The sequence below is a fragment of the Grampus griseus genome, assembly GCF_964374135.1.
Source record: "Grampus griseus genome assembly, chromosome: 7".
NCBI classification, from domain to species: Eukaryota; Metazoa; Chordata; class Mammalia; order Artiodactyla; family Delphinidae; genus Grampus; species Grampus griseus.
This window is the reverse complement of record NC_139001.1, coordinates 103,907,231-103,934,952: the sequence shown is the minus strand read 5'-3', so window position 1 is coordinate 103,934,952 and position 27,722 is coordinate 103,907,231. Positions and strand designations below refer to the sequence as shown.

The window sequence follows — 27,722 nt, the reverse complement described above, 5'->3', positions numbered from 1 at the left end:
TACATTGACTTTGTATTAATCAGTCTTGCTAAACTCACTTATTTTATAATATACCTGTAGATCTTCTGGATTTTCTACTTACAATTTCCATTAGTAATGACAGTTTAGCTTCTTCTCTATGAGTTTTATACCTTTAATTTTTTTCTTGCCATAAAGCTTTAGCTAGGACCAGTGTTGAAAAGCAATTGCAGAATGGATGTTTTTGTCCTGTTCCCCATATCAAAGGGGAAACTTGCAGTATTTCATCAAGTGTGGTGCTTGGTTTGATACTTGGATCAAAATTTGGCTCTTCCCACCTTTTAGCTGTTGTGAATAATGTCGCTCTGAGCGAGTGTACAAGTATCTGTTGGAATCCCTGCTTTCACTCCTTTTGGGTTTATAGCCAGAAGTAGAATTGCTGGATCATACGGTGATTCTGTGTTTAATTTGGGGGACCTGCACACCGTTTCCCACGGGGACTGCACCACTGTGTATTCCTACCAGCAGTGAACGCACAACAGTCCCAGTTTCCCCACATCTTCACCCACAGTTGTTTTCTGATTCTGTTTTTTGGGGGATAGTAGTGACCCAGATGTGTGTCCACTATTGCTTCTTGCCTAGCGTTGCTGACCTCTCCTTTTGAACTCCTTTTCAACTTACGTTAGTTCTGTTTTTCTCTATCTTTGGTCTCTTACCTCCTCTTTTGAATTTTCCATCCTTTTGTCTCTCTGGGCTTCATTCTGGATTTTTTTCTGCAGACTCAGTTTCCTGTTTACTTTTCCCTTCGTCTATATCTAGTGTGTTTTTAAGCCCATCCATCGAGTACTTAACTTTGGATTTCTCTCTCCCCAATTTAAATCATGTGTTTTGTTTTCTTATACATAGTAAGAATTGTTATTTTAACATCTGTTTCTAATTATTCTCATACGCATAGTTCATATGGATCTTTGTTTCTGCTAGTTTTCATTTACAGTTGTCCTGTGTACCTGGTTGTCTTTGGCTGTGTTTTGGACATTGTATTTGAGAATTGTCTACAGAAGTAAATTGAGGACTAGACGAGGATTATATACTCTCCATCCAGAAATGATTTGTGTTTTTATCTGCCAGGGGCTTTAGGGCACCAGCAATCTAATAAGATCATTTCTATCTGCTGTGAGGGATTGGCATTTTTCTGGGTCACCCAGATTCTTGGAAGCTGGCCTGCAGTACATCTGGAGGCTGTTTTATTTCCAATTCACTCTCCAAGTGTATAGCCATTTGGATTTCCAACCCAAGGTATAGGGGTTTATCTGGGCCACTAGTCTTCGAGGGCTCTGGAGTGCATGTTCTAGATAATGTGGTTATCACAAGTAATCAATCCTCAGTGTCTTGGTTGCCCCGTCCCAGTGTATAAATGGCCCTAGGGCAAAAGTAGACCATTTGCTGTAGGCTCATCTCTCTGGATTTTACTTTTCTTATGTTTTGTGAGCCGGTAGTTCTTCTGTGCCTTCTTAGTTCTCTGATGTTTCCAAGAAGATGTTCTTTTATATGATATCCAGCATTTGTAGTTGTTTTTAGCATGAGGGGTGGTCTGAGTTACTTAGCCATTATTACCTCCTTTTAAAAGTGTCTTTTAAAAGTTATAAAGGAACTGTGTTGGACCTTGAGAACACATCTGTTCTAATTCATCACTAGTCAGTAAAGTAGGGCTTTATTGGTCACTTACCATGAGCCCGGTATTGTGCTATATGTTACAGAAGTTTTGAGGAAATACAAGGCATGGTATTTCTTACATTCAAGGAGTTTAGCTGGGGACACAAGTGTAAACTCAGAAAATTAAATAGAATATTGGAGGAGGTGCTCAAGCGTCATACAGAGTTGATGGCTTAGTGAAAACTACTGGCAGAGTGGTGGTGTGAGCCTGGCCCTCTCTCTGCCGCTGTCCCCTCCGTCCTGGCCATCTTCACCATGGTGGGCACAGGGCCCTGTCACTCCCCCTTCACATTCCAGCTCTGCGGTGGCTCCCCCACTGTGTTTGGGACCTAGCTGCGGCCCTTCCGGAGCTTCCTCCCTGGCCCCTCCCCCGCACCCGTTCCCCTCCTCCCACCCCATGTGCTCTTCTCTCTTTGCAGGGAGGTCTTCTCTTCCTTTGGTGTGAGGCTAGGTCTTCAAAGCTTATGAGCCTGGTGCAGTGAAAGCCCTTCTGGGAAGCCGCCTCTGGGAATCGACCCCAGTCCCTGTCCCCGGGACTCATAGGCGTGGCCTCCACTGACCTGAATCAGTACCTGTTTCCTCTGGCAGGGGCAGTGACAGTGCTGCGGTGCTAACAGCCAACAGGTGGAGTGGTCGGGCCCTTTCCCCTACGAGGTAGCTGTTACTCTTTCCCCCATTTAACAGGTCAGAAAACTGAGGCACAGAGAGGCTTCACGGCTCCTAATTAGAGTGGTCTTCTAGGCAATGACTTCACTCATTTATCCCTCTCTTCACTAGGGAAACAGGAACATAGAAGGGCCTGAGCTGTGAAGATAAACATGCATGGTAGTGGTTCCTTTCCTGCCCCAGCGGGGCTATGACTAAGGGAGAACTGGACAAGTGTGTGCGGTGGTTGATTCTGCTGTGAGGGTGCCTGGACTGTGCTCCAGCCTCTGCGGTCCTAGTGCTCTGGAGCTCGGCTGCATCAGTCAGCCTCATCTTCCCGGACAGTCTGTGGATTCCCCAGTGTCTCTGGGTGGGACTGTTGGGGAACGTTGCAGTCTAGGATTTAGCCAGGGCTGCCGTGGTTGGACCTGCTAGCAAACCTTGATCCTGGAAAAGCTTAAAGTCTGTTTCCCCCAAATTCCACGAGTAGGTAAACCAACATGGGCTGGCATATGTGAAAAGGCCATAGTCCTCTTGCAGCTAAGTCTTGAGGGATTATACTTAAGGCAGGTATTAATAGTTCTGCCACGAGGAACACTCCCCCCTCCGACCAGTAGTGCATCCAGACCGATGCTTAGGATTTTATCAGGAAAAGGCCAGTTCCACATCATTGAGAGGCTACTCTTTTTATAAAATAAACTTAAATTTTTAGAACAGTTTTGCATTGACAGAAAAATCCCATTATATATCATTCACCTCTAACACTGGTGGGGTATATTTCTTAAACCCAATAAAGAAATACTGACAGATTATTATTAACTTAATGTCCATAGTTTGTTCAGGTCTGAAGTAAGTTTTACCTGACGTCCTTATCATCCCAGGATATGACGCTCCACTTTATTATTGTGTCTCCTAGGCTCCTCCTTTTGGCTGTGACGATTTGACTTTCCTTGTCTTTGACGACTTCAAGTGTTTTGAAGTGTACTGATTAGGTATTTTGCAGGATGTCTATTGGGATCGAATGTGGGCTTGTGAGCTCTTATGCGAAGGATCACAGACCTTCTAATCACATACGCAGCATAGGTCCTGCCGATGTGATTTTGTGGCTGTTGGTGTTGACTTTGCTCATCTGGTTGAGCTACCTTTTCAGAGGCTTTTCTCATCGTACGGTTAGTATTCTTCGGAAGAAGAGTTAAAACCTGGTACCTAGTCGTCCGTAGCTCATAAGTCATTATTTTAAAGTGTTTTCCACCGTACCATTACAGACACAAAACCTGTCGAACGACAGTTGTTTCTTTAAGAAACGTTAAGAGGTGTGTCTTAAGATTTTTACGTTGCCAATTCCTTGCAAGGATAGTGCGTGAACCGTGGTGACTAGTGGACAAACTTGGATTACTTCTTTTCGAAGCGGTGAATTTAAGAACTGAACCAGCAAAACCTAACGTTTTCGCTTTTATCGAAACGCAGGAGCCAGGGAGGTACAAAAACTCATGATTGTTATTATCTGAGATCTCTTCCAGTAACTTCAGAGTAGCTCTCAAAATAAACTTATGCAACGCAGAAGCGTTGTCTACTGGCAGTGAATTTCGGAGGGTTCGCCTGGGAAAAGAGACAAAGAAATCCGAGCTCTTTCGAAGCTGCTAGCGCCCCCTTAAAATACAAACAGCTTTACAACTGTCTTTACACAACTCCGAAAAACTGCTTTTGAACCTTAACCTCGTGGAAAAGAGAAAATTCTTTTTTCCAAAAATTGCACCGAGGTAAAGCGTAACTTTACCAGGTGCGAGCGTGTTGTATAGGCGTTAGCAGTACTGCCCTCGCTAAACGCTCATCGGACAGTAGCGCAACCCCAAGAAAAGGATGGTTAGTGCCGGCTCTCTTCGCGCCGCGAGAAGCAGGCGCCAACACCGGGTAGGCTTGTGGCGACTAACCCGAGCATTCCACCGCAGCCGCCCGGCAGCCGGCGCACCTCTGCTGATCTCGGCTCCCGAAGCTCGCCACGAACTCCGCGTTTTCGGAGGCTTCGGAAGGTCGCAAAGGGGCTGCTCAGTGTTACCCAGAAGGCCACGCGCCAGCTGCGAGCTGATATGCATATGTGCTCTCCGCCGGGGCGGGGCCTGCAGGGGGCGGGGCCGCAGCGCGCGCTCCCACCCTAGAGGGCGGGCGCCCGGGACTCAGGCCGAGGCGGTGGGGGTTGATTCGTGTCTCGCCACCGACTATTTCGTGTTAGCGCTGTAAACAGCCCTTTCCGGCAAGCGGCCCCCCTCCTGACACCCGGCTTAACCCTGCGGGTCGGCGCACGCTCCGGCTCCCGGGCCGCGTCTGAGCCAGAGATGCGGTGGGGCCCCGGGAGCCGGCGGGCGAGGGCGCCGCGCCCCCCGCCGGCCGCTCACGGGGGCCCACTGTTTGCTGTTGCAGGTGGTTCTCCTGGGCATGGACATCCTGTCCTCGCTGGTCACCCGGCTGCAGGATCGGTTCAAGGCACAGATCGGCACAGGTGAGCTCTCTCCTCCAGCCCCCGGCCTTCGCTGGGTCTCGCCAAAGCTTCACTTGGCTGTACCCGCCTTCCACCCTTGCCCTCTAGTCCCCCACCCCGCCCCCACCCCCTCCTGCATCTTTAGATGCCACGGCTGCCCCGTTGCCCTCGCCCCCCTCCTGGGCGTGGCCGGATCTGCCACCTCCGCACACCTGCTGGCACCCCTCTCCCATATCTTTCTGCTGGCTTCTTCCACCTCCCTGTTCTAGTACCAACTATTACTTTGGTTTCTTCCAGTTAGCCATCAGGCTGTGGTGCCAACCAAGCCCTCCTTGTCCCTGACCCTTCCCTTTGAGAGGCATTGCTTTCTCTCTTTGAGAGTCCTGCAGGTCCGATTCAGCTGTATTGTTAACAGATTTTTGTTGTTATGACTGTTTACACTTTGGTTGTAGATGTCATTTCAAGTGTGTGGTAAATGATCATTCTTATTTTGAAGGGAGAGCAGTAAGTCAGAAAAATGAAATAAAAATAACCCCAGTTTCCGTAGATTAAGAGATGATTTAATTCCCGACCTCTGGGCTTTGATGATGACAATACAAACACTAAGCGTCTCTGTGCAGGCATTTCCTTGTAGAATTTCTCGGTTTCAATTGGTTCACGTGTATTTGTTCTGTTAACCGTCTGGTCAGTGTGCACCTTTCGATAAAGTCATGAGCTCTTCCCACTCTGGTACAAACCGCCCATCTGCAAATAAAAAATCCCTCTGAGGAATTTGATGTTTTAGTAGCATTCCATTTCCCCCTAAATTAGCTGAATTGTTCAGGGCTATCTCTTGTAAAAGAAATGTTTGTAGATTTTTAGAAGAAGCAAAGAAAATTGACCTCTGATACCCAGGTGCCCTTGGAGCAGTAGTGATGGCCCGCCCCCAGCCATATGGAGGAAGGGCGGAGGAAGGGCAGAGAGCTGCATTCTGTCTGATGAGCTTGGGTGGATGTGATGTAAAAGTAAAAACAGACTGAGCCATAATGCCTGTTCCTCCCACGCTCTCCTCCCCACTCCCCCCGAGCAGACGTGCTGGAGCCCCTCTGTCTAACCTGGATTTCCTTTTGTGTTGACTCTTTCTTGCCACGGTCTTCCATCGACATCCATGTTAATAGCATTTCAGCAGCTTAAAAACATGCTGGAAGCTGCCTAGAGGAAGGTGGGGTAAGGAAGAAGACAAACAGTGTGTCCATGCAAAGGATTTCTGCAGATTCGCCTAGTAGTTCCTGTGGATGGATTTGAGCAGGAAGGGTAGAATTACAGGGGTTGGTGGGTTTAGAGTGATGTGCATCATTTAGGTCAGGATTTTGAAATATCCACAGTTGGTGACCACAGGCCACTAGACTAGGTTTTCATTTGATCAGTTTGCATTTTAATTTCCAGTGCTGCCGAGTTTAATAGACAGACTGGGCGACGCTAAAGACTCTGTGAGGGAACAAGACCAGGCCCTGCTGCTGAAGATCATGGATCAGGCTGCTAACCCCCAGGTGAGGCGGGGCAGGGCGGGCTCGGGGTGTTCCTGCAGAGCGCCAGTGGGTTTCAGAGGAAAAGTTTCATGGCGTTTCATCTGGCCCCTCTTCTCCCCATAGGATATTTAAACAACAAACAGCAGAAGGTATACCTTTGAATAAGTTAGTGGACTTAACATGGGTACCGAGTGCTTGGTTTGATCCATTAGAGTTGAGCTCATTTACATAACTGACTCTGTGAGTCTCTGAAAAGATGCAGCTGTGGTGTCGGGGCACTCAGAGGCCTGGCTGCAGCCCTGGTCCCTGTCTGCTGGTGAGCTGGGGCTGCCAGGGGTCCAGCTGTCCATTGTTGTGGGGTGGGGCGGGGCGGGGCGGGGAGGCGTCAGGAAAAGCCTTCCCAGGAAAGGTAAAGCCTGCATTGGCCTGAAAAGCTGAGCAGCTGTTTGGCTTGTGGATGGGGTGGGCACAGCTGTTCAAGCTGAGAGAGCAGTGTCAGTATGTGACCTTGGGCCTCATTTTCCTCACCCATAAAATGGGGACAGTTTCACCTCCCTTTCAGGGCTGTCGGGAGAATTAAACGAAATTGTATAAAGGAATGTGTTTTGACCGTTTTGAACTTGATATACGAGCATAAGTTACCATTTTCCAGCAAGCTCTTGAGAGCGCTTAATGAGCTGGTGGAGGTGGGGAGGGCTTTGGCACCTGTTGCGACGTGTTCCCCCCCCCCCGACCCCCGTGGGCCCCGCGTTGGACGGGGCTGCAGAAGCTGCCCTCTCTCCTCTCCCCCCCCCCCGTCCTCTGCGCCTGCAGTACGTGTGGGACCGGATGCTGGGAGGCTTCAAGCACAAGAACTTCCGCACCCGGGAAGGCACGTGTCTCTGCCTGGTCGCCACACTCAACGCGTAAGTCTGGTGGGGCCTCAGGGTGTCCTCGGCTGAGCTTTTGTATCTGTAACTGTTAATTCTGAAATCATCACGAATCTACTGGAAGTTATAGGGAAACGTCCTGGGAGGTGCCGCGCACCCACCTGTCGTCTTGCGTGTCTGTAGTGCAGGGTCCAGACCAGGAAGTTGGTGTAGATACGATCCACAGAGCTTGTTCAGGTTCATCCAGGACGCACGCATGTCGTGTGTGCGCAGCTGTGACACGGGTGCAGCTCTGGGTAACTCATTGCCATGTTCAAGGTGCAGACCCGTACCTCGCCCCAGGCGCCCCCATGCTGCCACTCATGTACTCTCCAGCTCTGCGATTTCGTTATTTTATGAATGGAATCACACAGAATGTGACCGTTTGAGACTGACCTTTTTTTCCCTCTCAGCGTAATTCCCTTGAGATTGCATACATGTTGTTGCCTGAACAGTAGTTTGTTCCTTTTTATTGATGAGTAGAATTCCCTGATATAGACGTATCATAGTGTGTTTAACAGTTCACCCGTTGAAGGACATTTGAATATTTCCAGTTTTTGGTTATTTCAAATAATACTGTTGTGAACACACATGTACCAGTTTCTGCATGAACAGAAGTTTTCATTTCTCTTGGGTCAGCGCCCAAGAGTACAATTGCTGGGTCGTTTGGTAGATTCATCTTTACTTTTAAGAGAAACTGCCAAACTATTTTCCAGAGTGGTCTGCATCATTTTGCATTCCCACCAGCAGTGTACGAATGATTCATTTCTTCATTTCCTCGCTAGCATTGAATGTTACCACTCTCTTTAATTTTAACCATTTTGATATGCGTGTAGTGCTGTGTCATTGCGGTTTTAATTTGTGTTTCCCTAATAACTGTTGATGTTGAACATTTTTTTAAGTGCTTATTTGCAGGAGAGCCTTTTTTTTTTCTTTTTTTTTGGCGGTACGCGGGCCTCTCACTGTTGTGGCCTCTCCCGTTGCTCCGGATGCGCGGGCTCAGTGGCCGTGGCTCACGGGCCTAGCCGCTCCGTGGCATGTGGGATCTTCCCGGACCGGAGCACGAACCCGTGTCCCCTGCATCGGCAGGTGGACTCTCAACCACTGCGCCACCAGGGAAGCCCAGGAGAGCCTTTTTTAAAATTACAAATCACCTTTTCTGATTACGAAAGTAATACTGTGTATATCACAGAAAATTTACATAAAAAAGAAAATGATTATTGTCTATAATTCTGCCACCTTCAGGTAATCACTGTTAACATGTAGCATTTTGTTCCAGCATTAAGAGTTTTATTATTTTTAAAAACAAAATGGAGATTGTAACGTTTATATTACCTTATAAGTTTTTCTCTCTCAATGTGCTAGACTTCTCGGGACCATTAAATTCGGTCTCTGAAGCTTTTTTTTGTTTGTTTGCACCACGTGGCATGCAGGATCTTAGTTCCCCAGCCAGGGATCGAACCCTGTGCCGCCTGCAGTGGAAGCACGGAGTCTTAACCACTGGACTGCCAGGGAAGTCCCTGGTCTCTGAAGCTTCTAAAAAATGTTTCTAGCCTTTGCTTACTGTAGTTCCGCATCTAAGAATTTGTCCTAAGAGAGTACTCAGGAAGGAATCGGGGAGAGTGTTGTTGACAGAGGGTGTCTGTGACAGCGTTTAGTTTATGGCGGTGAACAGCTGGAGATAGCTGAGCTGTCCTCCAGCAGGGCATCATTCAGCTGGCGTCCTCTCAGCCGTTTATCGCAGTCTGTCTTCAAGCGGTTATTAACTGAATGTCTGGGGTGGCAGAGAGCCACACAGCAGGGCGATAGGGGAGGACCCCGGAACCTGCCGGGTGGCTGAGTGCACTGAGTTGGCCAGAGTAGGGACCACCGCATGACGCATGGCAGTGTCAAGACGACAGGACCCCACGTGGGCGAGGCTGCGGCCGCGGCCTGGCAGCGAAGGGCTGGGCCAGGTGCAGGGACCCCGAGCCGGGGTGGGGGTGGGGGCGCTTGTCCTAAGAGGCACTCATAGTTTAGAACTGTGCGGAGGGGCCGTGCGGGTGTGCGTTTAGTTTGGAAGCAGAGGGGGAAGGGGAAGGGGCGAGCCTTGGTGGGCGGTGGCGATGGGCCCAGGGAGGGAGGGAAGGAAGGGGTGAGAGGGAGGAGAGGCAGTGTGCTTTCCTCTCTTCCCACCAACAGTAAAGCACTGCTTTTGTTTTCAGCTCTGGAGCACATACCTTAACACTGAGCAAGATTGTGCCACATATATGTAACCTGCTCGGAGATCCAAACAGCCAGGTGAGTGTATTTAGTGAGAAAGAAATCATTGGCTGTAGACGGTGAGGGTGCATTTTGGTTCTGGGTGGGACTTTATTTCTCTCTCTAGAGCTCGGGGTGTTGGTTGAGGTGATGGGTGTTAGTGCCCAGTAGCATTTATCAGCGTCTTTGGTGGATGGGGGCCCGCTTTGCCCTCTTCTCCACGTTGGGATGGGCCCTCACTAGCCTGTAAAGTGATGTCATCAGACCAGCCTCCAAGAGAAGGCACTCTGGTCACCATCTCTGCAGCTAGAGGAGTGGGTGTTGGGAGGGAGCGACGGTGATGGCAGAGCAGCGGCCCCCTTCTGGGGTGGGAGAGGTGGGCTGGACAGGGCCTGCGGGGGCCTCTTGGAGGTGACAGAGAGGGCCCACGTTTTGTTTTGAGCGGTGGCCACATTGGTGCATATAACTGTGGAAACACTTCAGACTGACCTATGCACGTTATTTTGTATAAAGTAAAACAAAACCCCAAAAACGTCAAAGCACCACTTCCCTGGTGTCAGGGTGCGTGGGTGGGGCTTTGCTAAGCAGTGAGCAGGCAGCCCGGGCCCCGGAAGTGCCAGTTCTCTCCCAGGTCAGTTCTGGTTATCACCCAGAGCCCTGTCTGTCACGTTGGCTCACACACCTGGTTAGATGAGGGGCTGAAAATAGGATCAGTGACTCACAAAAAAATGTACACCTGCCCGTTGAACGGCATGGGATCGGAGTGTGCAGGTGCACCGGTAGGTGGCTGTTCAGTAGGAAACACCGCAGTACTGCGTGGCCCCCGGTGGTCTGGATCCGGCAGATCTGTGGATGCCTGGAGGGTTGGTGGCCCCCCTCCCCGCGCAGTGTTCAGGGGTCGATGGTACGTGGTGGACAGCATCTGTCAGTCTTGACTGGCGATGGCTACAGTGCCCTCCATAGATGACTCTGCTCTTCCTCCACCGCCCCCAGCTCAGCTCCGAGGGCCCTTGGGTCGCAGAGCCTCCTGTTCCGCATCCTTTCTCCCTCCTCATCTCTGCCCTTGATCCCGGCTGTGTTTCCCGCTCCCTCTTTGGTGCCCTGCTGCGCTCCCCTTCCCGTCGCCGGCCGCTCCTCCTGCCTTCTTGCTCGCTGCCGGCCTGTGTCCCTGCTCTCCCTCACCTGCACCCACTTGCTTCTTTCCGTGCATCCTCTATCCAGCCTTCACTGAAAATATCTGACGTTGGAAATTTGAGTTTTAGATACTTTTATTTCCTGGATCATACTTTATGTTCATCATCAATTGGAAAATAACTGAAGCTACTTTTATTTTTAAATTTTTTGGCCACACTGCGGCATGCGGGCTCTTAGTTCCCGGACCGGGGACCGAACCTGCACCCCTTGCATTGGAAGCGTGGAGTCCTAACCACTGGACCGCCAGGGAAGTCCCTAACTGAAGCTACTTTTAAAAAAGATTCTGAATTACCAGATGGACTATTTTGCCTTTTTGCCCCCTTAACGTCTTGTCTCCACTTTGTTTTCTGTGGAAAAAAGGTCCTTTATGGGGGTCACTCCTTGAGGCTGTCACTGCTACCACGTGGCCCCTTCGGTAGAGCAGGAGAGCCTGCTGGGCTGGTCGAGGCTCTTTGTTCCTCACTCGGGTGCCTGCACCGGCCTGACAGGTGATATGCGTATCCCCGCCGGCCTCAGAGAGGCAGCGTGCTGGGGTGAACGAGGCCAGGCTCAGTGGGCGGCTGTCAGCAGTCCGGAGTGGCAGCGCCTGTAGCCAGTTTCCCACACTGAGCATCGGAGGAGTCCTTAGGAGTGTTTACCCGCACGTGTGCGCGCGTGTGCAGACACAGACACGCGGTCCTCACCTCCCCACACCCGGGGGCTCCACGCCCGCTCCTCTGATGCTAAATAACCCACTTACTCATCCCTCCTTCCAGGGTGCGTGTGTATGTCGCGTGTGCTTGTGCTCCTGACTTTATTTTCATTTTCTCGTCAGTCTTTCCTGCTGGTCTCTGAACCTTGAGGGTCAGGACTACCCCTGTCTCCTCTGTATCGTCCCAGGACTGCCTTCCAGCGGCCTTAGGACTGAGTAGACTCCCCATGGCTACCTGGGCGGTGTTCGCCTCTTAGCCGTGGATGCCTCAGGCCGGAGAGGACAGTCGTGTGTTTTGCTGGTGCTGTCACTGCCCTGGGCCCCTGACCTTGTGGTCGGCTTGCATCCAGCTCTCAGTCCTCTGCGGGGGTGAGTGAGTGTGTGTGTGTGTGCGTGTGTGTGTGCGTGTGTGTGTGTTGAGCCCCGCAAACACTCCTGCCCCAGAGGCTGTGAGTCCTTTGGTACTGGTCTGAGTGCAGAGCGACTCAGCTTCCCAGAGCGGGCGCCCATGTGCAGGCTTTGCGTGGCTCAGGATGCTTTTGGCTGCTGAAAGTAACTCAAAATCCAACTCAGAATCACCAGAGCAGTGGGGAAAATGTATCATCCCGTGTGTAGGGGGGGCCCGAGGTAGGGAGGCCGCAGGGCCTGTTATCGGCTCAGTGATGTTCCCAGGACTGCGCGTCCCGCTCCACTTCTGCTGGGCTGCCCACCCCCTGGGCTTTGTCCTCTGCAGCTCTGCTCACGGGCCCTGTGTGGTACAGCCCAGCTGCACGCGTGTCCCGCGTGCCTGGCAGATGAAAGCCCGGTGCTCCTATGTGCCTCTCCTGTTTTCAGCTTTTCTAGATTGAAAGGTTCAAACGGAGGTAGAAGTGGAGAGAATGACGTACAGCATCCCCTCGGGCCCGCCCTCCGGCCTCAGCAGCTGACCAGACGAGGCCAGTTTACTTTCATCTTTTTGCCTCCCCCACCCCATTGTTTGGAAGCAAAATGTAGATTATTTTGAAGGAAATCTTAGACATTGGTTCATTTAATTCTTAAATACTCTAAAGGGTAAGGCCTCTTCACCCCCGCAAGCCCCCCACATAACCTTAACACCATTATCACCTCCTGTCCCTCAAGAATGCCTGATTCTTTCATGTCATTAAGCGCCCAGTCCACGTGCACGTTTCCCTGAGTGTCCCTGCGTTTACCTGCTTTCGCAGAGTGGACGGGCGTCCTCCGGAAGCTTTGCTCAGGTTCCCTGTCGTGTCTCGCGAGAGCCGCATCCTGTGCCGCGGTGTTAGCCCGCTGTCAGGGAAGGGACCAGGGTTATGGGGTGGCCTTACACTCGGGAGACTTTATCTCCCGAGCCGAGAACAGGGCCAGGGAGGACGGCGCCGGGGCATCCGAGACACCTGCTCAATGGGGAGCCCCTTTGTCAGATAAGGAGAACTCCAGTTCTGCCTGCAGACCTCTGACTTCATAGCTGCTCAGCTGGCCTAGGGCAGGCAGCGGTCGCCTCCGCAGGGCCTCGCCCCGCTGCCTGCCGACTGTTTTGCTGAGGAGTTTGATCCGCATCTTCAGAGTCTAGAAGCATCTTGGGGTGGCTGAGGGGCCGGCACTGATCTCAGAGCTCTCTGCAGCTGGCCCTGGGCTGGCTGGCTGGCTGGGCTTAGCAGGGAGGGGCAGGGGAAGGAAGCCCCCGCAGAGGGTTTGACTGGTACCTGAGGAGTGGGCGGGTCTGAGACATCCTCTCTGTGGGCGGGTGGCTGCGGGGACAGGGTGGCTTGGCCTCGAGTGGGTTTCCGGGTGCCCTCCCTGTCCCTGGGGGTGAAGTTCCCCCTGGAGTTTCCGCTGTGTAGGGAGCCCGTTCCTGGTGCCCACCTTGGGGTGCAGCGTGGCGCAGTGAGGTGACCGTGGGCCCCAGCAGGTGGCTAGCCCGCCAGGCTCCGCCCTCCTCTGTGTCACAGTCAGCGGTGGCCCGGTGAGCGAGGTCGTAAATTTGAAGGCCTCAGGCTCTCTAAAGCCTTCGGCCAGGGCCCGGCAGGTGGAGCTTAATGTACGGGGCCCTGGTCTTTTGCTGTCCTGGTGGCCTGAGCTCTTGGGGTCATTTGCGTGGCGAGCCTGCGGGTGGGCAGAAGCGTGTGGGGCCCCCGTGGCGGCCTGTGGAGGGAGCACTGCATGGTCCCTTCAGCCCGAACCGACTTGCTTTGAGGGGACGCCCCTCCTCAGTTGGGCTGCGATACTTTGTAGTGCCACAGACAATCTGTTCTGTGATTCTTGGGTCGTTTAGATCCTCAGATGCTCCCTGGCCCTGGAGCTTTCTAAGCCTGAGGAATAGCTATTTAAAGGCTAAGGTTGCTGGTCTGAGAGATGTAGATGATACCAGTCCCACCGGCCACTGTGCTGAGTGCTTTATGCATATAAACACGGGGCACAAACCGCTGGCCTGTGTCTGTGCACATACACTTGTCTGCAGGATGACTTCACTTCACGTGTGGAGTTTGGGTTTGCAAGTTGACATTTGGGAGGAGCGTTTCTGAGCTTCCGCAGAAGAGTGAAGGTGGGGCAGAGCTGTACCTGTGCCCCACGGCTACATGTTGGCGGCCGCCTGCCCGAGGCTGGGCATCCCCCCTTCCCCCGCCAGCGGGTCCCGGGCCGGGGCCATTGGTCATCGTGCACCCACCTTGCTCCACGCATCATGTTACCTGCCTGGGCCGTGTAGCGCCCCCAGTTTGGCACGTAATAGGCAGTCAAATATTTGTTGAATTGAATCCATTTTTTTTCTTTCTATTCTTCTTCTTATTTTTTTGTGGTACGTGGGCCTCTCACTGCCGCGGCCTCTCCCGTTGTGGAGCACAGGCTCCGGACGCACAGGCTCAGCGGCCATGGCTCATGGGCCCAGCCGCTCTGCGGCATGTGGGATCTTCCCGGACCGGGGCACAAACCGGTGTCCCCTGCATCGGCAGGCAACTGTCAACCACTGCGCCACCAGGAAAGCCCTCTTTCCATTATTTTTTTTAATCTCAAAGCAGCCTTCCACTTACGAAGGAGAAAATGGAGACTAAAAGAGTTTAAAACACAGCATTGTAAAGCAGTTGTACTCCAATAAGGATGTATAAATGAATGAATGAATGAAAGTTTAAATGCTTTGTCCAAAGTTATGGCAGCCTCTAAATGGCCAAGTAAGTCCTCAGGCCTACTTTGACTCTAAGGCTAGTAATTTTATTAATTAATTGGATGAATGAGTGAAAGATTCTTTAAATTCTATAGCCCTTTACCATTTCAAAAGTTTCACACATGATTTCATATAATCTCATAATAACCCCATTTCTCCTACCCCAATATTGCCCCTCCCCCTTCCCTCTCCCCACTGGCAACCACTACTTTGTTCTCTATATATGGAAGTCTCGCTCTTTTTTGTTTTATTCACTAGTTTGTTGTGTTGTTTAGATTCCACATATAAGCAATATGTTACAGTATTTGTCTTTCTCTGTCTGACTTATTTCACTTAGAAGGCTAGTCATTTCTCCACTAAATCCCTTAAACTCTTCATAGCCCAGACTTTGTAAGTAGCAGACAGGGTATCGATTGCTCTTTAAAGGGGGTCCCCGGTGTGATCTGCTCTGGCTCTGAGCAGACGTCATCACTAGAAAGTAAGCCACGGCGATGCACTTGTCACTGATTCTCAAGACAGGGCATTGACTGCTTTTGTGAGATGTGCATGTTTCAATAGGGAAATGTTCCCTAACATCAGAAATTATTTCCTTTCCAAAATAAACTGGTAATCTCCGTTAGTCAGCTCAGGCTGCCATTACAAAATACCGTAGACTGGGAGGCCTAAACCATGGAAGTTTGTCTCTCACAGTTCTGGAGGCCGGCAGTCCTGGAACAGGGTGTCGGTGTGGCCGCACTCTACTGAGCGTTCTCTTCCTGGCTAGCAGACACATGGAGCTGTCTGGTGTCTCTCTTATAAAGACGCCCCTCCTATTATTATCAGGACCCACTCTTACGACCTCATTTAACCTTAACTACCTTCTTTATGGGCCTGTCTCTAACTGCCATCATCAACATATGAATTGTTTTGGGGGCTGGTGGGTCACACACACAGTTTGGTGCATAGCATCAGGTTTTGGGTGAGAAGTAATAAGAACTTAGAATTTGCCTTTTTCTATCACAAGGGGGAAAATTGTAAACAAAATTACGTATCGTATACCGCTGTTAAATCAAAGGGTAACTTGGCAGTGTTCAGAGCTGTAAACTGTTTGTACCCCTGCTTCTTTCCTCTCTGTTTCTTTGATTTCATTGCTTGAGACCAAATCTGCAATCGTGGTTGCTCTCTTGTCTTTGCTGGCTGTCCTCCCCTCGGCACCCCTGGGCACCCCTGGGCACCCCACAGTCTGGCCTTGAGTCCATTGGATTTATAAACTTTTTTTCTTCCCACCTTTCTATTGGCAAAATTTTAGACCTATAGAAAAATGGAAAGGGTAGTATAGTGAACACCCATATTTACCATTTAACTTTTGTCACATTTGTCTTATATCTCAACGTGTATACACACATGTGTACACACACACACACACACACACACACACACACAGAAATAGACCTTTTTTCTTGAACCATTCGGAAGTATCTAGCACACGATCTTTTTACTCCTAGGTACTTCAGTGTGTGTCTGCTAACAACAGGGATATTTTTGTGTAATCACATGTTTTCACATCCAAGAAATTTAACATTGATACAACTATAATGTTTGCTATACACACAGCCCATATTCAAAGTTCCCTGTTTTGTTTTTTTTGTGTGTGTGTCTTTTTTGGTTTTGTTTTTGTTTTTTGCGGTATGCGGGCCTCTCACTGTTGTGGCCTCTCCCGTTGCGGAGCACAGGCTCCGGACGCGCAGGCCCAGCGGCCGTGGCTCACGGGCCCAGCCGCTCCGCGGCATGTGGGATCTTCCCGGACCAGGGCACGAACCTGTGTCCCCTGCATCGGCAGGTGGACTTTCAACCACTGCGCCACCAGGGAAGCCCTAGCGCCACCAGGGAAGCCCTGTGTGTGTGTTTTTTTTAAGTCCGTTCTGTCTCTCGAGCCTTACATATCGCGACCTTTCTTTTCCTATCTGTGTTTGGCCAGACCGCTGCCTTGCTCTTCCTGAAGTGTATGCCTTGCTTCTCTGCTTTCATGCCTCTGCGCAGGCTGCTTACCTTGTTTGGAGCCTGTCTCATTCCATCTTTCCCTGGTAAAATGCTGTGTTTCTAAATACATTTTAAGTGGTTCCTTCCTCTTCCATAAACTGTTTCTTGGTATCCTCTGGTGTGCTGTCTCCCTTCCCTAAACTACGTGAGCTCTTTGTACTCTTTTGTATAACATTTATTACATCCTGCCCTGTGTTAAATGTAGAATTTATGGACTTTTTTCCCCATCTCCCTTTTAGAACTATGAGCTTCTTGAACGCAGTCTCCGTGTAGCCTCTACCATCCTTTTTTGTTGCTCCCTAAGTATTTATTTGACCTACATCCAGAATGTTTTACATCGTGTTTTATTTTTAGAATAATTCATTTGTTTGTAGTGTTTTCTATTTCGGAAAGGCGGTCTGGTTTCCAGACATCGTCTTAAAGGATGGAAAGAACTAAGGGGTGTGGACTTCAGCAGGTACATAGGGATGGGATCTGAATTTTTTCCTCCTCTTTGGAACTGTGCCCCCAGAGTCAAAGCTGTCAAACACAGCTGTGTCTAGTCCCATGCCCCTTAAGGGTTGTGTTTAGAATCGCGCTGGTGAGTGGGTGATAAACTTGGGGTGTTGTATAGCCTGTTGTGTCCGCAGCAGGAAGTGCTGGGGAATGACACAGAGCAGCTGTAAGATCTCTTCTTTTACATCTAGGTTCGAGATGCAGCAATAAACAGCTTAGTGGAAATTTACAGACATGTAGGAGAACGTGTGAGGGCAGATCTCAGTAAGAAAGGATTGCCACAGTCCCGGTGAGTTCAGACTTTTTTCCTTTCTTCTGCTCTTTCCCCCTGTACTCTTTCTCAGTTAACATCTTGGTTTGCACTGCTTATTTTGTTGTGGTAATTTTACTGAAAGAATATACTGTGAGAGGATCGGTGGATGGAGATCGCACCCAGATCACGTGTCAGGGGCCCCCTTTCATTCCACTTGCTCAAAAGTAAGACTTTCTCACTCAGACGTCTAGCCAGGTCCCCTGCCACATACCGATTTTAGAAGCATATTTAAAAGTGTTTGGTGTTGGAAGATTCAGCATTCTCTCGGTTCATACGGTTCTACATTTTGTATACGCACGACACCTAGTATAGTAGGGGCTTGGAGAATATTTGTTTGAATGAAGCCTTTCCAGGATGAGTCTGGATAGAAACATATAAGTAATAATTCTGGAAAACATCTTTGAAATGATAGCTTTCTGGTCAGGAATGCCAGTCTCAATGTCCAAGTCTCCAGTGCAAGGAGATCAGTGTCTTATCACATCCAGGACAACTTGAGTCCACAGATGTTTCTGTCGTAGTCAGAATTTTAAAAGTAATGAAAAATCACTCACCTATGATTTTACCTACGATGGGGAAACCTTACACCAAATGAATTCTAAGCCTTTTGCCCGTCAATTCCATCGTGGGAGAAAGTGATATGAAAATCCTGGGAAGTTAGGCCTGGATGGGACTCACAGAGTGGCTTGTCTGGCCTGTCACTGTGTCCACGGGGACAGCAGAGGCCCGGCGGCAGGAAGTGGCTGGAGAGATCACCCAGCTAGCAAGTCAGGGCTCAGACTGAAGTCCTGTTCTTCATTTTCTCCACCCCGTTCCACAGAAGAGCTTACAGACTCTTGGGCATCTCGATGTGGGATGGAATGTTGAAATATACAGGAGCCGTCTGCCGTGATGCCCCTTAGCCAGGTGTGACGGAAGTGGGCCACCTGACTTACCCTGCAGTCGGGGTGCCTGGAGCTCCTGGGGGGGGAGCATCTTTCTTTGTTGAGAGTCACATCTGACCCCAGTGCTGCTCTCACCATGGCCCCTGTAATTTTTTTTTTTTTTTTAAGCACTACAAGACTTTATAATGGTGCTGGAAATAGTCCATGCTAGCAGACAGTGTGATCCATGAGCCCTGGGGGAGGGGTCGGCAGGGAGTGTGGCAGAGACCGCCTGTTTATACCGAGAGCCTTTCAGTGGGACAGAGGCAGCAGATGAGAATACAACGACTTTTCGTGTTTTTTACAAGAGGCAATCTGTGAGAACGGGGGTTTTTAATTCCTGTGTTTCATGAACCTCGACCTTCTGGTCTTTGAATAGACGGTGAGAACGCTTAGGAGGGAGCTGCATTAGAAAGTACTGACCAGGCTGTTAGGGAAAACTGGAGGGTGCAGATGAGCAGGAGAGCAGCGGTGGCTGTAGGGGTGGCTATTGAGTGATGACATCACCAGCATTGTCGGGGAAGCAGGCCTTGGGCAGCGAAACCCTCTCCTGCTTCCACACGGCATCACTGTGCTGAGTAGCTCACGGTGAGCCTAGGCCATGACCCGCCCCGTCTTCCCCGTGGGATTCGGGGGTCGTGTCCGATGGTTGCTGTAGCAGCCGACGACGGGGAGGTGACATGGTGAAACTGAGATCTAGAGAGATGAGCACAGGAGGCAGCTCACTCTGCAGGCCTGCTTGCAGGGGTGGCCCGGGCTGCGGGCTGGGAGCTTGGATGTGGGGGGCTTCCACCATTTCCACAGAGTGGGCTGGGAGTGGGGGGGTCTCTTGCTGCAGCCCGGCCGGGGCGTGGTTGCCCTCCTGCTCTCCTGCGGGGGTCTGGCGATTGCGGAGCCTTAGGCAGGGGGTGCCTGGTGACCAGCGCCCGTAAGCCCTGCCCTCAGACTCAGCGAGCTCTCCCAGTGGCCGGCGTTCCACCCGCGGCGTCACAGCTTGTGGCTGGGGAATTCAGCCTGTGACTCTAGTGGGAAGCTTGCTGGGCTTTCCATGGACTTCACCCCACACGCCCTTTCTCTTTGCTGATTTTCCTTGTGCGCTTTTACCGTAATGATCACAGCTGGGAGTGCAACTCTGTGCTGAGGCCTGTGAGTCCTCCTAGTGAATCATGAAACCTGGGGTGGTCTTGGGGACCCCTGCACGGAGATGGGTTCGGGTAAGGTCCCTCCTGGAGCTGGGGTTAGAACCTTCTCTTCCAGATTCCCAGTCATGTGGTTTCTTTCCCCCCATCACCCCTCACCCCCTTTTAAAAAGGAAATATTAAATAAATATTAAAAAGAAGCTACAGAAGAGTTAGAGCCTCTGTGAACAGGAATGAGAGTTTCCATTATCTCATGTTAGCTAAAATCCTTCCTCAAAATTCTGGACCGAAAGGAGAGGGTGAGCTTAGGGAAATGGACCCACATCTTTTACAGCCATTATTGTAAAACTCTGGCAGACACACAGTGCTTAGAGAACTAGGCTGTTAGTTCTTTAAAAACTGTAGTGAAAGGATCGGAAACTTCATGTTTCTTTGTATTTATGACAAGACAGTTACGTGGGATCTCACACTGTGAGGGCCAGAGGCTCCGGCCGCCACCTTAATTTTGTTGGGGACCGTGTCCAAGTGAAACAACACATGGAAAGAATCTCCTACTGTTTGGGATACTGTTTGGGAAATTCAGTATCTGCTATGTGTGGCTCCAAGTGGCTGACTGGAATACTTGAATATTCTAGACTTCTTTTACGTCATTACAGGGTTTTTTTGTTAACTGTGTGAGAGCATAGGGGAGTCTTCAGCTTGGCAAGATTCCATAGCACTAACAAAACAGTGTGGAATTTGCTTGATGTTTTCTAAAACTTGCGCTTAGTCCTGGAATAAAAACGTTATCGTCTTCCGAGTTTGTTCATTGAGCGAGTGCTGTATTTGAGAAGATTAATTGAATCTCTAGGAAATAACGTGATGAAAAAGAATGCCTTCCTAATGTCAGCTACCTGACTTAGGGAATAAGAGTAATGATCTGATTTTGGCAGTAGTTTTCTTTGCCCATTTCACAGTTGGGAAGAGAGACTCGTATGCTCTCAGTTTCACTTTGGAGGAGCTGGAATCATGCTTTGGGGCCATGTGTTCAGTAGTTGTTGGAGTATTTCATCTGCTGGCTAAAGTCATGTTCCTCCCGAGAAGGGAGTGGAGATGTTTGGCCCAGTCTTCATTTTAGGAGGTGTCTCCCCTCCGTGGGGTGTCAGCACAGCTGAGCTGCGAACTTCATCAGCGTAGTATTTGGCCATTTTCCATTGTTTTACACGTATTGTTTTCACAGTTCGCACACGTGATGTGTTCTGAAAACAAGTAGTACAGGATTCACTTCTAGCTGTCTGTTATACGAGGCCATACGCCGTAGGATATTTGTGAGGTGTGCTTGGAACTAAGGAAAACGTCGGTAGGTGCCCTGTCACTCACTACCCAAGGCTTCCCTTCACAGACAGGTGCTGTCAGCCTGTGTGCACACTCACGGTCACCCCACTGTATGTGGCAGAATATATTTCCATTCCATATGGTGTATTTTAGTTTGCGAAGCTTTGGTAAAAAGATCACTGGTGTTAACTTTCTTCTGGAACCATCACCTGGGAACCAAGCTCCTGAAACAGCAGCAGCTTGAAATCTGATGATGGTTTAAGATAGAACTGAAGATAGAACTGAAGCATGTCAGCGAATGCATTGTAACTATTTGTTAAACTTTTCCTTCCTGTGAACCTACAGTTTTGAATAGCTCTCATAATATTTGTTCATAAAAATTGTATAAACATTCACTAGCCATTATTATCTCATGATTGTATTGTTAAGGGGAGAATTGAGGCTTTCTTATTTTTAATTTTAATTTGCTTGCTAAAGCTTTGGTGTTATAGGGAGGGCCCAGGGCAAAAGCAGATGAGAAAGGTGCTCTGTAATACCCCCTCTCATTTTTTTTTTTTTTGCGGTACGCGGGCCTCTCACTGTCGTGGCCTCTCCCGTTGCGGAGCACAGGATCCGGACGCGCAGGCTCAGCGGCCATGGCTCACGGGCCCAGCCGCTCCGCGGCATGTGGGATCTTCCCGGACCGGGGCACGAACCCATGTCCCCTGCATCGGCAGGCGGACTCTCAACCACTGCGCCACCAGGGAAGCCCCCCCTCTCATTTTTAAATTTTATTTTCTGTCATTCATACAGAGAGAGTTGACTAGGTTTACAAGATACATTGAAAAACGTCAATTCCTTATCTCTCCTGCCATTTTTCCTTAGAGGCAAACACCGTCAACTGTTTTTACTGACTATGTTGTATCTGTTGCTCTGCCTCTAAATACTGTGCATGCACTGCTGTTTCTTAGTTTTGTGTCAATCTAAGAATTTTACTTCACATTACGGAGGGTGAATTTCAGCTCTCTTTCCTCCTACCCTCCCTCGGGGCACTTACCGTCTCCTCGTCCACCAAACGTAGTCACGTTTTCATTTTGATGAGGACGACATTTAGTTTATTCTCTGGCTGTGTAGGCTGTTCACAGCTCCCTATTTACGTTTGGTGAACTTTGATGACTCTACTGTCTCTCCCCACCCCCGTGCACCCTGTTTCCCTGGGTTAGTGTCTTGCCTTCATCTGTGTAGTTGTCTGCATGCTCCTCTTGCACCAGCGCTGTCTACCCACTGACGTACGAGTCAGGTCCGTCTCCTTGAGCCTGCCCTTGCAGTCCACAGCAGCCGCCTCCACTGCCTCTCACTTACCTTATCATCCTCCGGGGACTGCACTGCACCTTTCTCTGCAGGTGCACCTGCTGTTTCTTGGAGACGACGTCCTTCTTGGTTTTGTCCCTCATCATAATGGTGAGTATCTTCCAGTAGCTTTCTGAGAAAAGATGTGGAGAAGGAAAGTTTTTTGAGTCTGAGAATATTTTTATTCTATCTCGGTATTGATAGTTTGTCAGGGTTTAGAGATCTAGGTTGGAAGTCCTTTTTTTTCTCCAGAATGTTGAAGTTCATGTCCCCGCTCCCCTGCTTGTGTCCCAGCTTTCAGTGTTTCTAGTGAGAACCCAAAGTCATTCTGATTCTTCATTGTATGTCAGTAACTTCGGTTCTCTTTGTCCTCACCGTTTGTCTGAAGCTTTATGATGATGGGTCTTATATGAGACTCTTTTCATGTCTTGTTGTGCACTTGGATGGCCTTTCAGGCTGGAACCTCATGCTGTCTAGATCTGGGCCAGTTTCTTTAAAAATATAATGACCCCTTGGACTAGTTGGTCTTCTGATTTTCTTATTTTTCTCTCCCATTTATAGCTTCACAGTTTTGCCCTGTGAGTAATGCTCCTGTGAAAATGGGTGTACAAATATCTGTCCCATCCCCTGCTTTCAGTTCTTTAGGGTGTAAGCTTTTTTTTTTTTTTCTGTGGTACACGGGCCTCTCACTGTTGTGGCCTCTCCCGTTGCGGAGCACAGGCTCCGGACGCGCAGGCTCAGCGGCCATGGCTCACGGGCCCAGCCGCTCCGCGGCATGTGGGATTCTCCCAGACCAGGGCACGAACCCGTGTCCCCTGCATCGGCAGGCGGACTGTCAACCACTGCGCCACCAGGGAAGCCCCTGGATGTAAGCTTTTTGAGGAACCACCATTCTGTCCTGCAGCTGCTGCACCATTCTGCATTCCTGTCTGCAGTACACATCCTGCCAACAATTGTTATCTCCTGTTTTGTTTTGTTTTGTTTTGTTAAATAGCCATTCTAATGAGTTTCTCTTTGTGCTTTTGATCCTCATGGAATCTTTGTGGGACCTTTGTTGAAAATCAGCTGACCACTAATATAAAGGTTTCTTGGGAATTCCCTGGCGGTCCAGTGGTTAAGAGAGCCCGGGTTCAATACCTGCTCAGGGAACAAAATCCCATAAGCCACGCGGGGTGGCCAAAAAAAAAATTTCTTTCTGTAATCTCAATTCTTATTCCATTGATCTGTATGCCTGTCCTTCTACTGGTAGCACATTGTCTTGATTAATTTAACTTTGTAGTAACTTTCGAAATCCACGTTTGTTCTTTTAAAGATTGTTTTGGCTGTTCCGGGTGCCTTTTGTGTCCATGTGAATTTTATGATGTGTTTGTCAATTTCTGCAAAAAAGGACAGCTGGGATTTTGGTAGGAACTGAATCTGTAATGAGTTTGGGGAATAGTGCCATCTTAACAACATTGCCTTCCAGTCCATGAACGTGGAATGTCTTTCCATTTTTAAAAGTCTTTAATTACTTTCAGCAATTGCTTAGTAGTGTCCAGTGGACAGACAAGTCTTACACTTCCTTTGTTAAATTAATTCCTATGTATTTTCTTTTGGTGCTATTGTAAGCAGAATTTTTAAATTTCAATTTCAGATGGTTCATTGTAAATGTAGGGAAATACAATTGATTTTTTTGTATTGATCTTGAATCCTGCAACCTTGCTGAACTCCCTGGTTCTAAAGGTTTTGCCGTGGACTTCTTGGGATTTTTAAATACAAGATATGTCGTCTGCCAGTAGAGAGAGTTTATTTCTTCCTTTCCAATCTAGGTGCCTTTTATTTCCTCTTTTTTTGCCTAAAAGCCCTGGCTGGAACTTCCAGTAAGATGTTGAATAGAAGTGCTGAGAGGGGACAGCATTGTCCTGTCCTGATCTTAGAAGAAAAGCTTTCAGTCTCACACCATATTTTATAATGTTCGCTTTGGGTTTTTTTCTGTATGACTTTATGAGGTTGATAAAGTTTATTCCTTGTTTCTTGAGTGTTTTTATCATGAAAGGATGTTGGATTTTTTCAAATACTTTTTCCACATCTACTGAGAGGATTATGTAACTTTGTTTTTTATTCTCTTGATATGTTGTATTATATTAATTGATTTTGAGATATTAAACCAACTCTGCATTCCTAGGACAAATATCACTTGGTTATGGTGTACACTCTTTTTATTTCTGCTGGATTCACAAGGAGTATCGGTCTGTACTTTTATTGTGATGTCTTTTCTGGTTTTGTTGTTACTGTAATATTAGCCTCATAGAAAGCATTCCCTCCTCTTCTGTTTTTTAGGGGTATATATATATTTGTTTAATTAGTAGACTTATTTTTTAGAGCAGTTTTCGTTTTATAGAAAAACTGACTGGAAAGGACAAGAGAGTTCCCTTATTCTGTCCTCCCCTGCTCACAGTTTCTCCCATTCTGGTCTCTATTTTGAAAGAGTTTGTGAAGGATTGGTGCTAATTCTTTTTTAAACATTTGTTAGAATTCACCACAGGTGAAGCCATTTGGGCCTGGGCTTTGCTTTAGGGATGCAGTTTTGATTCCTGAATTCAATTTCTTTACTTGTTATAGGTCTATTCAGATTTTGTTTCTTCTTGTGTCAGTTTTGGTAGTTTGTGTCTGTCCAGGAATTTGTCCATTTTATCTAAGTTAACTGATTTTTCACATACTGTTGTTCATAGTGTTCTCCTGTGATCCTTTTTATTTTTGTAAGGACAGTAGTAATGTGCATTCTTTCATATTCTTATTTCAGTAATTTGAGTCTTCTTTCTTCTGATCTATCTAGCTAAAAGTTTCTCAAATTTGTTGATCAAAGAACTGACTTTTGGTTTGTTGATTTTTCTCTATTGTTTCTCTCTTCCCTGTTTCATATATTTCTACTCTAATCTTTGTTATTTCCTTCCTTTTGCTTGATTTGGTTTGCTTTTTTTTTTTTTCCTCTCAGTTTTTTAAGGTGAAGTTTAAGTTATTGATTTGGGGTCTTTGTTTTCTTATAGGCATTTGTTTGGCTGCATTTCAGAAGTTTTGGTTCGTTGTGCTTTTTTTTTGAAGTATAGTTGTTGTACAATGTTACATAAGTTACAGGTGTACAAAACAGTGATTCACAATTTTTAAAGGTTATACTCCATTTATAGTTATTATAAAATGCTGGCTATATTTCCTTTGTTGTACGATATATCTTTATAGCTTATTTTATACCTAATAGTTTGTACCTCTTAATGCCCCTATTTTGCCCCTCTCCCTTTCCTCTTCCCACTGGTAACCACTAGTTTGTTCTCTATATCTGTGAGTCTGTTTGTTTGTTATATTCACTAGTTTTTTTTTTTTTTTAGATTCCACATATAAGTAATATCATACAGCATTTGTCTTTCTCTGTCTGACTTATTTCACTCGGTATGTTGTACTTTCATTTTCATTCATCTCAAAGTAGTATCTAATTTCCCTTTTATTTTCATCTTTGACCTGTTTGTTATTAGGGTTGTTTTGTTAAATTCCTACATTATTTGTAACTTTCCCATTTCTATTTGTTATTCATTTCTAATTTTTTCCTATTGTGGTCAGAGATCATAATTTCTGTGTTCTGTGGTTTTGGTTCTTTCAAGTTTATTGCGGCTTGTTTTATGGCCCAACATGTGGTCTGTCCTGGAGAATGTTCCATGTGCACTTGAGAAGAATCTGTATTTGAAATGTGCAGTATTGAAGTCTTCTGTTGATACTGATGAATTACCTAGTTCTCTCTTCAGTTCTGTCACTTTTTGTTTCATATATTTTGGGGCTCTGTTCTTAGGTGCTTATAATTGTGTCTTTCTGATACACTGATACTTTTATCACTGTAAAAATGTCCTTCTTTGTCCGTGGTAGCAATTTTTGTCTTGAAGTCTATACTGTCTGATATTACTATAGACAACCTAGGTCTGTTTTGAACACTGTTTGCATGGATTATCTTTTTACATCCTTTTACTTTCAACCTTTGTGTCTTTGTGTCTAAAATGAATCTCTCGCAGATAGCATGTAGTTGGGTCTTGTTTGTTTATTCAACTTGAAAATCTTTGCCATTTAATTGAAGTGTTTAATCCATTCATATTTAATGTAGTACTGATAAGGTACACTATTACTGCTATTTTATTTTGCTCTTTGTGTTCTGTATGTCATGACTTTCTTATTCCTCTATCCTTTCATTACTGCCTTATTTTGTAATAAATAGATATTTTCTAGTATGCCAGTTTAATTTTCTTGCTGTTTGTTTTATGGAATTATTAGTGTGTTTGTTCTGGGGATTTCAATTAACATCTTAAATTATAGCAGTCTAGTTTGAATTATTATTCTTAATTTTAGTATTAAAAACTTTATTCCTACATAGCCCTATTTTCTCCCCACCTCTCTGTTGCTATTCTTGTTATACAGATTACACCTTTGTACATTATAAGCTAGCCAACATACAGTTTTATAATTATTGCTTTATTCAGTGTCCTTTTAAGTCATGTAGGACCAGCGAAGAGTTAACAACAAAAAAATAACATTTGTACTGTCTTTTATGTTTACCTGTGTTTTATATTTACCTTTGTAGTTTTTCATCACCTCTTGTGATGTGTGGGGGATTGGTTCCAGGACCCCCTGTGGATGCCAAAAATCCATGGTTGCTCGAGTCTCTTATATAAAATGGTGTAGTATTTGCATATAACTTATCCTCTTGTATGCTTTAAACCATCTCTAGGTTACTTAAAATACCTAAACACAATGTAAATCCTATGTAAATAGTTGCTGGCATGTGACAAATTCAAGTTTTCTTTTTTGGAACTTTCTAAAATTAAAAAAACATCTTTTTGGTCCATGGTTGGTTGAATCCCCAGATGTGGAACCCATGAATATGGAAGGCTGACTGAACTTTTACTGGTGTTCTTTATGTCTCCATGTGGATTTGGGCTCTTGTACTGTGTTCTTTCATTTCAATTCGGAGTCTTATTTTATTTTTTGCTTATCAAGAAATGTCCTAAATTCTCCTTCATCCCCCCGGCCCCCGCCACCATGCCCCAAGTCTGCACTTTATTATATTGGTAGTATGGCTTCATGTAAATACTGAAGTGTCTTTGGTCCAGAGAGGATTCTCCGCTTCATTTTTGAAGGTTGATTTTGTTGGATATAGAATTCTTGGTTGAGATTTTTAGTTTCAGGACTTTGAATATATTATCCCACAGCTGCGTGGCCTCCATTGTTTTTTGTTTTTTGTTTTTTTTTTTAAACATCTTTATTGGAGTATAATTGCTTTACAATGGTGTGTTAGTTTCTGCTTTATAACAAAGTGAATCAGCTATGCATATACATATATCCCCATATCTCCTCCCTCTTGCATCTCCCTCCCACCCTCCTTATCCCACCCCTCTAGGTGGTCACAAAGCACTGAGCTGATCTCCCTGTGCTATGCGGCTGCTTCCCACTAGCTGTCTATTTTACATTTGCCTCCATTGTTTTTAATGAAAAATCGGTTACCAATCTTATTGGGGAGCCCTTGTACGTGATGAATGGCTTCTCTGTTGTTTTCAAGGTGTTCTCTTTGTCTTTTCTTTTAATCCTTTGCTTATTATGTGTCTAGGTTAGGATCTCTTTAAGTTTATCCCATTGGGAGTTTGTTGAGCTTCATGAATTTAGAACGTTTTCGGTCATTATTTCTTCAC

At 47.3% G+C, this 27,722-nt stretch overlaps 1 protein-coding gene across 5 annotated transcripts in view; it reads left to right on the top strand.

The window, feature by feature from the left end:
• CLASP1 (cytoplasmic linker associated protein 1) overlaps window positions 1-27,722 on the top strand; it is a 268,179-nt gene that overhangs the window by 81,201 nt on the left and 159,256 nt on the right. For all 5 annotated transcript variants that reach the window (XM_082658008.1, XM_082658009.1, XM_082658007.1 and 2 more), the window contains 5 exons: window positions 4,735-4,813; window positions 6,218-6,321; window positions 7,114-7,205; window positions 9,413-9,488; window positions 17,197-17,294. In XM_082658008.1, the coding sequence (XP_082514134.1) occupies window positions 4,735-4,813; window positions 6,218-6,321; window positions 7,114-7,205; window positions 9,413-9,488; window positions 17,197-17,294 (449 nt within the window). The remainder of the gene's footprint in view (window positions 1-4,734; window positions 4,814-6,217; window positions 6,322-7,113; window positions 7,206-9,412; window positions 9,489-17,196; window positions 17,295-27,722) is intronic.